The following is a 13,938-nucleotide window of genomic DNA, read 5'->3' on the forward strand; positions in this document are numbered from 1 at the left end:
TTTATATAATAACAACACTTGTTGAAATTTCAATCTTGATTTAACCAATCAGAAGCTTCCATATGACATTCGTTCACCATACGAAAATCCCATTCGCTCAAAATTCAAATCAATCAAGTTCAGTCACTCGCGTATCACCGGTTTGTGTAGTCGACTGATAAGGGTCACTACAATTTACCGGCATTTTCAGTGCTCTTGATTTTACAAATCTTAACTAAAACTATTGTGTTTCTGTTATATTACAGCTTTGGTCTGTACAAGTGCTTTATATAGTGCGTTAGCCGTGCACAGTTTCGTTTACTTATCGAACTTGCTTTGAGGTAAGGAATTCTGTGCACTCAATATTTTTCTGCTAACCGATTACCGATCATAGTTAGCCAAGGCCCAGGCCCACGTGTATTTGCATACGTGGTAAACACTGCAGTCAGTGTAAACTGAAACTACATGTTGTCGACAAGATGTTAATAATTTTCCATGAATACCTTTCCATACACGATTTTCAATTCCCAAGGCACCCTACTGTTTGACAAAGAACTGCGCAGTTCTCTGATCATCTTTAATATTTGAAATAACATTTATCAATAATCTGAAAAAGACTAATAATTCTAGTTTTAATAATATTATAATGATAACTACTATGGTCCATTTCATCAATTATATTTAAACACTGCTGTGCATAATAAGCACAGTGTTAAATTATAGATTTAAGGTTTTACCTATTAATCGCAATGAGTTAAACTTAAAACCATACAATTTAACAATGCTGTTAGAAAATTTCTTCTCTAATTTAGTTACACAGGTCTTAATTTATTCTAATCTGTCTGATAAGTTATTATAATAAGTATTAACGATACTATTAGAAAACATGTAAAAACATACTTAAAGAAGTTGTAATCTTCTTAGGCCATTAAACTAAAAGTAAATGCTTGCCGTTGCTCGCACTAAAACATGACTGTGTACAACTTGAAGAAGTTGAATATTAATTGCTGTTTTATTTTTAAAACAGGGATAAGAAAATGATAATTTGTATTTTGTACAGGAATTTTAGGTTTTACAAAATTAACTGGTTCAGCTTAGCTAGCATGTGTGAGAGAATATAGTCAAAGTATTCCAGGAAGTATGTTTGTGTATTAACTGAAAGATTGTCAATTCCTTCAGTTTAACTCAACATTTGTCAGTACATTTTATTATCTATGTAATACATCTATTCTTAAATACTTAGCTTTGGAGGCTTTGGCCATGGCTAGTTACCACCCTACCAACAAAGACGTACCACCAAGTAATTTAGTATTCCGTTACAATATCGTGTAGAAACTGAAAGGGGTCTTCTTTCTTCTGGGCCATTTCCGCACTTGGCCACGTGCTTGGCCGTTGTACATGGTCAACTGAAAGGGGTGTGGATTTTCATCCTGATCCTGCCAAGTTAGCTTGCTTTCATCTTAGATTGTATCATCACTTACCATCAGGTGAGACTGTAGTCAAGGGCTAAAAAAACTTAGCATACTTAAATTTCCAATGAAATTCCATGAGAGCAAAAGGCTACTCGATAGGACCTGCATCTCTGTTGACTTAAGTTAGTGTAATACATGCATACCAATTTCTATATCCAACTCTATTTCAGTTATTTCCACACTTTCCCTAATCCCTGGCGACTGCTACAGTCCTTTTAAAAACCACCTAAACTGCTATCAAAGAAATTTAACTGTAGTGTGTATGTCACAGGTATGGAGTGGGAAGGGCCGCCCAAGCAAGGCTTGTACGACCCACAGAACGAGCACGAGGCCTGCGGTGTTGGTTTCATTGTTGCCATCGACGGCAAGCGTTCCCATAAAGTAAGTGCTGAATTCTTGAAAGGTAGTGATGAGGACCAACTATGTGTAGCATGTGACCAACAACATATCTATTATTTCATGAATAGAAATACATGAAATGTCAATTAATGGGGAGTAGACTCTCTCCCATCTTTTTGATCCTCAGAATAATTACATAAAGACCTGCCTCACCAATGTTACTTTTCTGTCAAAGTATCAACGATCTAATGAGATTATAAAAACTGTCTGTATAGAAACAATGTTTCATAGTTGTAAGCGTGGTCATTGGTAAAATAGCTCCATAAAAATAACTTTTTCTGTAGTTGGGTGGTGTAAACAGTCAACACACTTGTACTTAAGAGCTTACTCAGAGTCTTTTTGATGCTTCTTAATTAACGACAAATATACGTGAACATAATTGACTGATTATTATTTCTTAGACTCCTGTCACATTTGTGTTATGCTGTGTGCTATTGGAGAAATTACTTACTGCTTTTTATAACTAAAACACATATTAAATCACAACCTACTGAACATAAAAATACAGATTTGGCTTCCTCATTAAATAACTTGATAAATTATGCAATATATGACATTAGTATTTGCACTTGTGTCTCTATTTCCAGTGACCTGTCTCTTTGGGATAAAGTTAGAGTTGGCAGATGCAGACCTTCTGTGTAAATCTGACATATGTTAACATCTGTTTCTATAAATATTGTTATACAGTGATAAAACTATGGACCTCAGTTATTTTGTAAATAGCCAGTACACAATGAGAGGCGATAAGAAAGGATCTTAAATACCCACTGTAACAGATGTACCAAATACAGCATGGGGGGTCAATCAATATTTGTCTATTTCCACTACTGCAGTTGGTCATGGTGTTGGCTATTGTTCATCTGTAATATTCAGAGTTTCTATCTTTATTTTTCATTATATTAAGTAAATTAAATATTTTCAATTATCCAAATGACAAACATTAGTTTAATTTACTTAACAACTTTTTTTGTATTATATCTTGAATAAATTACTTTGCCTAAAATCTACAGAACACCTGGAAGGAGATAAAAAGTAGCCTATGTTCTATCCTGTATTTATCACTGTACCAATATTCATCTAAATCAGTACAGCAATTTAGCCTTTAAAAAGATAACAGAGAGGCAGACTTTTGCTTGTACTTATAATTTTTGAATTTATATAGTGTGTGTGTTCATATAGGGCAGGTCAATAGCTCCTTCAGTCGACTACCAATCCTACAGCCAAATCACGGCGTCCAGCTCGCGTCCTCTATGCCGTGTATGGCGATCAGAAAGTAATGAACGAAATCACAGGACAAGTTGCTACAACTTCATCACATTTGGTCGCTACTGTGGTCGCGAGCTGGATGCCTCGGTGTGGCCGTGGTTTAACTGTTCGTGTCGTCCGGCAGATCGTCCGCGATGCAGAGACTCTCGCCAAGCGCATGGAGCACCGCGGCGCGTGCGCGTGCGACAACGACACGGGCGACGGCGCCGGCGTGCTGACCGCCATCCCGCACCAGCTGTACTGCGCGCAGCTCAGGTCAGTGCCCCACCTGATTGCATCGACGTAACGCCTGCCACACTTGCGCGAAGCGAAGAAGTAGGCAGACACGTCGTGTGGGCATGTTACTCCTGCCCAGAGTCATCTATAGCTATTGGGAAGGGGGTGCTTAGCACCTGGGCGACGGATTTGGTAGCTCCTCTAGCTATAGTTGACGCTCACGCTAGGGTAATGCAATAGACGCCTCTGCTCCTGTTGCATTACATGTTGTTTGTCAAGACCACTATTTCCTCAGACCAATTATTGTATAGGACCTGCTAGACGCTACTTTTCTGTCAATGTATATAATGAACGATCTTATGCGATTATAAAAACTGTCTATAAAGTAATCGATGTTTCATAGTTATAATCGTGTTCGTCGGTTAAAGAGCTCGGTAAAAATACCTTTTTGTGTAGTTGAATGGTATAAAAAACAGTAAACAACTTCTAGTTTAGTGTAAGAATAACAAATCTAAGACCGTTTTCCTCAGAAAATGACAAAAAATTTTGTTCTTAAATTTTAGTGCGATACTGGTCCTTCTCTAATTGATCTGAGGTCCAGAGGCATCTTGAGCTATTGGGCAGGGTGTGCTTAGCACCCGGGCGACAGATTTGGGGAGCGGCGGTTGTATACTTGTTAACATTTTTGTACGTTTCGCTTCACGCTAGGGTAATGATTGCACCCAGGCGCTACATATGCAATACACGCCTCTGCTCCTGCCGCATTACATGTCGTTTGTCCAGACCACTGTCCCTATTACGTCAAAATCAAAGGACTAGTACGGAATGTCGCGATTATTTTCGCAAGCAGAGCAGTGTTACGGGCAGACTGCAACATCGCGGCAGCGCTAGCATTGTGGCTACGGCATAGCAGCGCCTTTATCATAACCGTAATATCTCATAGTAGTCAACCTTTGATGACCAGACCAGACACCACGTGTTCCTAGAGAGTGCTGTTTTATTTAAGAGCAACCGAGAACATCTGCTTGTTTATTCCTTTATTCACTATTTATGAATAACCCAAAAAGCATATCCACATTTTAAGTCAACCTACCTTTGCTATTGACAAGAATTAGCGTCTCTTTGTCTTACCTTTGACGGCCTCCATGGCGCAGTGGTATGCGCAGTGGACTTACAAGTCGGAGATCCTGGGTTCGATCCCCGACTGGACCGATTGAGGTTTTCTTAATAGGTCCAGGTCTGGCTGGTGGGAGGCTTTGGCCGTGGCTAGTTACCACCCTACCGACAAAAACGTACCGCGGAGCGATTTAGCGTTCCGGTACGACGTCGTGTAGAAACCGAAAGGGGTGTGGATTTCATCATCCTCCTAACAAGTTAGCCCGATTCCATCTTAGATTGCATCATCACTTACCATCAGGTGAAATTGTAGTCAAGGGCTAACTTGTAAAAAAACCTGTATCTGTGACATGAATCCGATGGAATTAAAACGAGATAAAATTGGAATTTTGCTTGTAAATCATATTCTGGAGATTTCAATGTTCTGATATCAATTCTGGCAGTGACACGCCTACTCCAGTTTCCAGAACGAGTAATCGATGGTCTCGGTCTACTGGCGATGTGCCAACTGAATGCGATCCTATTGTAGCCTTAACCTGGCAAACTGCCACACATCACGTCCACATAACCATAACACATTACCATTAATCGTGCACTTTCAGCTGTTGTGTTACTTAAATGTCATTGATTTTACTCGTATTATATGCAAATCCCATAAGCCACGGCCACGGAACTAACCCTCTTGTGGTTCCTATCAAGCGGCAAAATTTATGAACTTTGTCCACTAACCGTAGGCAGGGTTCTATTCCTTTTTTTCCAACGGGAATAAATATCATTTAGAGATATCCAACATCCTAGGGAAGAAGCAGTGGCAGATTTACAAACTTGCTGCCAGTTGCCTGTTGAATTTTTGCCTCCTACTGACCTCTGAAATTCGCTACCCTACTACCATTTTTCATCTACCTCATATAGATGACGAAACTGTTTAGCTTAGACAGTTTAGTATGATACGCAAGTAGGTATGCAGTCACGCAAATTTTAGACGTTTTTCTTTTTTTATGTAAGACAAAATGTTTTGGACCAAAGCCCGCACGCAAATTTTAAATGTTTTTCTTTATTTATGTAAGAAAAAATTTTTGTCATCCTACTCAACCTACTGGTTAATAATTTCATGACCTTCGAGGGTTCAAATTTTCAATTTTATATTGTCCTTCTATATTAAGATCAATGGATAAATGGTATATCTATATTACCATCCCACCCTCAGTCTGGGGGGGCATACAGACGTTTACATTTTACCGTCAAGCCAATTCGCAGTTTTGTCCAAAAGTAAACTGAATGAAGTTTATAAATTGGTTTACTAGAAACAATACCCAGGCATTTTTGTAATGCTATGCCGTGTTGAGGTTTGCGGTTTACCGTTTAACTAATGTAATTACATACGTAAATATAAATGAAATATAATAAAGTGATAAATAATATTTATCAGTATTTTTTGTTCGCGTGAGTTCAGTGCCATTCTTCGTATATCAAAATTGATTTTAAATTTTTTTCTAACATCAAAGTCAAGCGTATTTAAGATGATAAACGTAATAATTAGAATTTAGGGGAATCCCAATACATACTTAGTTGTTTATTTTAGAAAACTGTTTATTTTAAAATCTAGAAAAAACCGTTGTGGCTTTTTTATTTGCTGTTTTTATTTCATTTTATGTACCTACTGTTTCTGTATCCAGTATCTTAACCGAAACCTAATCACGACCATAACCTAACCATAACTATTAAACAAAATCTGAGCCAATTCATAAAATACTTAATATTATAAAGAGGTAAAGTTTGTAGGGGGGTAATCACTGGATCTACTGGACAGATTTTGAAAATTATTTTACCACTAGAAAGCCATTTTTTTGTAAGTATCATCTATACTAATATTATAAAGCGGAAGAGCTTGGTTGTTTGTTTGTTTGATTGAACGCGCTAATCTCTGGAACTACTGGTCCGATTTGAAAAATTCTTTCAAATATAGGAGGAAGGCTATAGGCTATAGGCTATATATATATATTATCCCTGTATTCCTACAGGGGGAACCACGCTGGTGAAACCGCGGGGCGTCAGCTAGTAAGCTATATTTTAACCCCATATTCTCACGGGAACGGGAACTACGCAGGTGAAACCGCGAGGCATCGGCTAGTAAAATATAAAATTTTAAACTGGTCTGGGTGGGAATCAAACCCAACTCCTCTTGGCTAAAACGCAGGCATTTACAAGGCCAGTGTTATTAACATCGCTATCTTATCAAATTCTTCCATAATAACTCGCTAATAATGTCTATTGAAGGGGGGTAAAGTTAACACATACATATTAATCACATTACGTTTACCCACATCAACAAGTCGTGCTTCAGAGTGCAATGATACTTATGTTCAGATGTTTTCTCGAGTGCCCTTGAAGATTGTATAATAACAATTTACAGTGTTTGTTACAAACAAACTCTCCAGCTTTGTATTATTAGTACCTAATAGATGCAGGTTCGAATCCGGTGCCGGTCATGCATCTCATCATCATGTCTCAAACGGTGAAGGAAAAACATCGCGAGGAAACCTACGAGTATGCATTACTGAGAGTTTTCTTGATTCTCTGCGTGTGTGAAGTCTGCCAATCCGCATTGGGCGTGGTGATTATTAGCCTAACCCCTGTCATTCTGAGAGGAGACTGTGCTCGACAGTGAGCCGAATATGCGTTGTTAATGATGATGATGATAGTGATCATTATGCAGCTTTTCTGATGATGTACCCTAATACCCTACCGAAAAAGACATACCGTACGTAATTAAGGTCTGTTTATATCTACAGACATTTAGCGTGCCAGACACGTGCCGTGGCAGACAAAATAATATTCTATCTATCGTAACCCGGCCGCGTAGACGTTGACAGACTATAGATATAAATACGTTAATAAACACTGTATAGAAGAATATTATTTTGTCTGTCACGGCACGTGTCTGGCACGCTAAATGTCTGTAGATATAAACGGACCTTTAGTGTTCCGGACTGTCAGAGGGATAGAGGTAGGTTCAAGTTATCCCGTCACTTACCATCAGGTGAGATATTTTTGAAAATTTCTGACTTGTCATTTAATGAAAAAATTAAATGTTAGAAACTAAAAACTTTGCCCCTGAACTATTTATACAGCAACCTCATAAAACATTCGGTAGTAGTTCAATGGATAGATAAGTGATGTAAATCGGAACGCGATACTCAGCACCCAGCACCCAGCTCCCAGCAATCAGCTCTATTGTCGCATGACCTACTGGCTACAACTAGATAATGGATATCGTGACTATTGCTACTACGCAGTAGATTGACGACTGACGTTGTCTCGGCACACCGCTGTATACAGGGCTGCCACGATGTCTTCATCATCATTATCGACCCAGATTCGGCTCATTGTTGAGCACGAATCTCCTCTCAGAAAGAGAGGATTTATTCTTATAGTCCACCACGCTAGCCCAATGCGGATTGGCAAACTTTACACACGTAGATAATTAAGAAAATTCTCACGTATGCAGGATGTTGTTACTTTACCTTTTGAGACACGTGATATTTAATTTCTTATTAATGCACATAGTTGCATGCCCCGGACCGGATTCGAATCTACGCCCTCCGGAATCGGAGGCGGATCCACTGGGCTATCACGGCTCTTATAATGACACTACACACTGCTATAATCGCGACGCGAACAGGTAGACAGACTGCGCGGGTGTGAAATCGTGCGTGCGGGGAAGTCATTCATTCATCGCTACACGCCCCCCGCCCCGCGCGCAACATGGGGAGTGTTACGAACGAAGTTGCCAAGCTATTATAGACCTTTGATTCGCGCTCACACAAACAAAATTGGGAGCTGTGGCTGGTGGGCAGGATGAACGCCATGAAATGCGGCAGGAGGAGTAACACACGACGTCTCTGCTTACTTCCCACGTCACTCGCGCAGTGTGTGGCGGGCGGGTGAGACAAAGAGCCTTTGCACACGAAATTTTTAAAACGAGCGGGTGACGCGCGTTAAACGCGATTAGGACACGGAAAACGCGAGCTAATGGGCATGTTGTGACCTTTGCACACGATCCTCTCTTTGTAACGCTGTAATCGCAGATACGCCGATACAACGCTGAAAGCGATACAAACGCATGCTATCTGATAATAACGCGCTCATTGAAAAACGTTGTGTGCAAAGACCCTAATAGTTAATCGTCCTGCCTAAGAACAAAATAATTATTCATGACTGTACTGTCCGTGCTCAAACTCATAGATAGTAGTGTGCGCAGAGTTTTTATTAGGGTTGGCACTATACATACTTTACAAAATGGAAAATACTTTCTCCAATACATGTTCGTAATGAATTCTCAATTTTTGAGGTGAAGTGCATTTTGCATCTATTAAATGCACGCCACTGCTCATAGTGGTAATCATTTACATCAATGCTCAAACTCTGTATATTTGACATTTATGGTCGAACAAAATTATGAACGTAGAACAAACTATCGTGGTGGAGGCATTTTCCTTCCAAGTCATCTTCCAGACTTCCTTACGTCCAAAAACAAATTTGAAATGTCTTTCTTTATAAGATTTGAAAAAATTTCAAATTCCGCTCCGCCGACTTTTGCAAAATAGATAAAGAAATATTTTTAATCTATAGAGTAATCAAGTGGTAACCTTCTCGGACAATTTTCAGGCGGCACATTTTTTACCGGACGCTTTGAGGGTGGCAACCCTAGCTTTAACTTAGCTACCTTATTGTTTAGTCGATAGAATATTATGTGACTACAACTGATAAACAGCACATGTTTGATATTTTTGTTATGATATAGTATAAAAGTTTTTGTTTTATTAATTAATTTATTTCAAGTAGACTTTAGTTTATCAACACTTTTGAAACGTCAAGTTTGACTAAAGACCACACTGTTCCGGAAGTACCTCAGTGGCCTCAGTAAAATGGCTCCTTGAAAGTGTGAATTATTTTAACTCCTATGTAGGAAAAACCATGTTCCTGTTTATATTGTAATTAATGGTTCCTAATGTAATAACTGATACCCACGTGGCATGCACCTTTATCTTATGAGGAATAATAATAATTGGACTATTTTAACCACTTAACGTTTGGAACGTCTGTGTGATTTTAGAATCCACCCTTTTCACGATTACTTTTTAGTTATCAATGTAAAAAAATATTCTATATCAAAGAAAATATATTACTTTGAAATCAAAATGAAATTCAATACGGTGGAAAATATTTGTTCTTGTAGAATTATACAACAAAATAGTAGATAATATTTTTATTGAATGTGATCTTTCTGCATACATTAACTCTACCAAATACCGGTTACGTTGCACTGAGGTTAATGTGGTGTTAAGTTCAAAATTCCATCAGTCAAGGTGTCAAAATTAGATAAGTAAGTAGATTTTTTTTAAAATAGGTAGGTATATCAACAAAAATTTGTGGGTACGTTCGAGGCCCAAATTAACTTTAAAATCATAATTGATCTGTGTTTGGAATAAAATTCTTAGTTTTTATATTTATTTAACTATTTGGGATACTGGCGCTAAACAAATAGTCGACTGTGTGTCCGAAAATCCATATATTCTGTTTCGATGTTTTCTGCGTGTAGGCGTAATATAGACCGTTATTTTTGCATTTACAATATGCGTATACTCTTAGATGTAATATCATCCATACTAATATTATAAAGCTGAAGAGTTTGTTTGTTTGAACGCGCTAATCTCAGGAACTACTGGTTCGATTTGAAAAATTCTTTCTGTGTTAGATTTATCGAGGAAGGCTATATACTTTCCCCGTATTCCTACGGGATCGGAAACCACGCAGGTAAAACCGCGCGGCGTCAGCTAGTTGATAAAGATTTCCCTGACTATTATCCCTGACGTTTAAAAATTTTCACCGTTTCTAAGATTTCCGAAATCCTTGACCCTGATATGATACCGCCCTTATTGATAAGTGATAACGGTCCAATGCCTTCTACAGCGTCAAATTGATTATGTACTTTATTTAACTACGGATTATTATTATCTACATTTATATATCATGCGTATGTTCAGTGTACGTAGTTATCATTTTTTTTATTCTTTAAAAGTTAGCCGTTGACTGCAATCTCACCTGATGGTAAGTGATGGTGCAATTTAAGATGGAAGGGTATTTAATAATTTGAGACTATACCTACCTATACCGAAACCGCATATTAGAGAAATATGCGACCGCTTGGCTAAATCGCTTGGCGGTAGATATATTTTTCCGGTAGGATGGTAATGGTAACTAGCCACGACCAATGCCACCAGACAAAACTTTACTATCCTTTAGGGAATAAAATCTATGGACGATTTTTTTTCAGAGGTTTGGTTAATCGTGTGAGTTGCTGGTTAAAGTATGTTTTCACCTTTATTTAAACGCGTATTTACGTCTATTGTAGAAAGAATAGCAAAAAAACATTAGCTTCCATGATGACAGTCATTACTAAAGTGAATCGAGTTAATCCAGGCACGCTAATTTGCGTACATTGATATATTTAAATCGCTGTTAGGTATACGATATGCAAGCTGTTTTTCCTACACTTCACGACATTCAGGTACCTGTGTGCACAACAAAAACAAACCAATTTGTTATAAATAATGTATTATAAGAAATTAATTAAATGATTAGCTAATTCACTATCTTTGACGAATGCTAGTATAATACATACTCATACGAAATAATACTCATACGGGATTGCGATGTAATAACTATAAATAGTTTAAAAAACTAAAAAAACTGTCTTTTAGCACGCACTAAAAATTACAAATATTGGATTTAGGTCACGTGATTATTTTTTTCGTTTTCATAACAGCAAACCTTTTCATTTGATATCGATATTATCATGGGGGTGGATTTCAAACAGCCAGTCCGCATCTAGGGGAGGCCGCCGTATTGGATTAGCCATAGGTGTTTCAGTTATTTTGATTTTAACACAAAATTACTAAAACGATTTTCATGAAAATGAAGTGGGACTCTTTCAAACATAAAAAAAAATCAAAATTGGTTAATAAATGACGAAGTTATGAGGTAAACATGATACAAGTCGAATTAAGAACCTCCTTCTTTTTTTAAGTCAGTTGAAAACAAGGTCAAGGCAGGTAATCTCGTTATCTTATTGATTTAAAGCTCTAACATAAGCAGCAGTCAAAGCATTATACATACTACTTAGATAAAAATCTGGTTCGTATGAGAAACAACCTATCTTCATCCGAATTATTTTGGCAATTTGTAGTGTTAACTAATCTATTGTTTATCAGAATTTTACATTTAAACTCTCCTTATTCAAAAATATTTAGGAAATTAATTGACATGATTGAAAAAACTGACGAATCTGAATGCCACATAATCACCAAATAACCCTTTACGTTCCTTGCACTTTGAAACCGGAGCAATCCTCTGTAGCTATTGATCATTGGTTTTAGAGGAGTAAAATAATTCAGTATATTATGTATAACATTAGATACTCAAATCGAAAGTACATTACAAGAGTGTCTTCTCCGTTTTTGGGGTGAGTCTGTGATTTTGTCGCATGGATTGGTTGGATTTCTGCGGATAATAATAAATTAGGTTAATTTACTATTATCCGCAGAAATCATTATGATCCTCCGAGTAACGTCATTCCATAAACGACTACATAGTTCCAATCAAAATTTACATAGTTGCAGAAAACGTTGTAATATGTAGAAAATCAGGATTAACAAAGCAACGCTTGCTTCCAATTCTAAATTGATACCGCTTATATTTTCCTAGTAATTAACTGCGTTTTTATGCTAGCCACTGACCAATAATAATAATAGTTCAGTGCCTGCAGTGCTAACGGCAGTGCATCCGATAAAACTGATCGTGTGTCAATCATGTACGCTATGCCCAGCGTTGCAGGCACGTGAATTTATTGGATGGTGAGTAACTAGCATTATTCTTGTAACTACCAACACGTGTGCAGTGTGTGTAAAGAACTGTGTGTCAAAGACATTTTTCTGTGCACTATGTTTTATCTGGTTGCTAATAATGCAATCTCTAATAATACTTACCTTAGTTTATGCAAAGTTATTACCACCTATTACCGGTTAGGGTTGGCAAACGCGCACTTTTTTCCGACATGTGTCGCATTATCTAGTTTTATTAATTTAATGAAATGCTAACTCGTTTATTAAAGTCCTGTAAATACAAGATTTTAAACGAGTTAGCACTTAAGTGCAGTCGCACCTGACGTGTAGTGACGATTTAAGAATGAAATTCGCACAGGGAAATGATATTTTTATATTGTATTATGAACTCCGAATGAATTTATATGTCGCTTACTAGAAAGATAAATTGCTTGCCACCATATTGCAAACTTCTGGCTGAAAATATTCACTAAGAATTTCTTGGAAGAAAGAAAAGCATTGCATGAAACACGAATTCCGAAGTTTGATGATTGGATTTTGGATTCCGAACATGTACTACTGAACCAACAAGATTTAATTACATACTCGTATTGCGAGTATTTCTCAAATAACTTTTTTTTAAACACACAACAACAAGGTGACAACCCTAAGCTGTCAACTGTTAGCATTAATTTATGTTGCTCTCATGTTAAATGATTCAAGGACGTATCGAGTACGGGTTACATGTGACTTAATGATGTTTGTTGTGAATTATAAATTGAGGGTGTTGTTTTGCTAATTGGATTTTTTCAATTTCTAATGTTTGTTGTTGTTGATAGAGCCGTGACAGCCCAGTGAATAGGTATGACCTCTGCCTCCGATGCCGGAGGCTGTGAGTTCGAATCCGGTTCGAGGAATGCCCCTCCATTTAGTTGCGCAGTAGATTTACAAGACAGACCTGGGTTTGATCCCACTGGGCCGATTGAGGTTTTCTTAATTGGTCCAGGTCTGGATAGTGGGAGCCTTCGACCGTATCTAGTTACCACCCTACCGGCAGAGATGTGCCGCCAATCGATTAAGCGTTCCGGTACGATGTCGTGTAGAAACTGAAAGGGGTGTGGATTTTCATCCTACTCCTAATAAGTTTGCCCGCTCCCATCTTAGATTGCATTACTTACCATCAGGTGAGATTGTAGTCAAAGGGCTAGTCGTCATCAACCCATATTCGGCTCACTGCTGAGCTCGAGTCTCCTCTCAGAATGAGAGGGGTTAGGCCAATAGTCCACCACGCTGGCCCAATGCGGGTTGGCAGACTTCACACACGCAGAGAATTAAGATAATTCTCTGGTATGCAGGTTTCCTCACGATGTTTTCCTTCACCGATTGAGATACGTGATATTTAATTTCTTAAAATGCACACAACTGAGAAGTTGGAGGTGCATGCCCCGGACCGGATTCGAACCCACACCCTCCGGAATCGGTGGCAGAGGTCATATCCACTGAGCTATCACGGCTCTCTTAAAAAGTCAAAGGGCTAACTTGTAAAGAATAAAAAAGAATGCTTAATATCAGTTTAGATTATTATTTACGACAGAAGTAGTTTGATG

General features: G+C 38.0%; 1 protein-coding gene across 1 annotated transcript in view; it reads left to right on the forward strand.

The window, feature by feature from the left end:
* Nucleotides 1-111: 111 nt before the first annotated feature.
* LOC112047329 (uncharacterized) overlaps nt 112-13,938 on the forward strand; it is a 67,614-nt gene continuing 53,787 nt past the window's right edge. The window contains exons 1-3 of the mRNA XM_052882370.1: nt 112-320; nt 1,723-1,832; nt 3,241-3,371. Of these exons, the coding sequence (XP_052738330.1) occupies nt 1,725-1,832; nt 3,241-3,371 (239 nt within the window). The 5' untranslated portion in view covers nt 112-320; nt 1,723-1,724. The remainder of the gene's footprint in view (nt 321-1,722; nt 1,833-3,240; nt 3,372-13,938) is intronic.

This window comes from Bicyclus anynana, chromosome 7, assembly GCF_947172395.1.
Source record: "Bicyclus anynana chromosome 7, ilBicAnyn1.1, whole genome shotgun sequence".
Taxonomy (NCBI): Eukaryota; Metazoa; Arthropoda; class Insecta; order Lepidoptera; family Nymphalidae; genus Bicyclus; species Bicyclus anynana.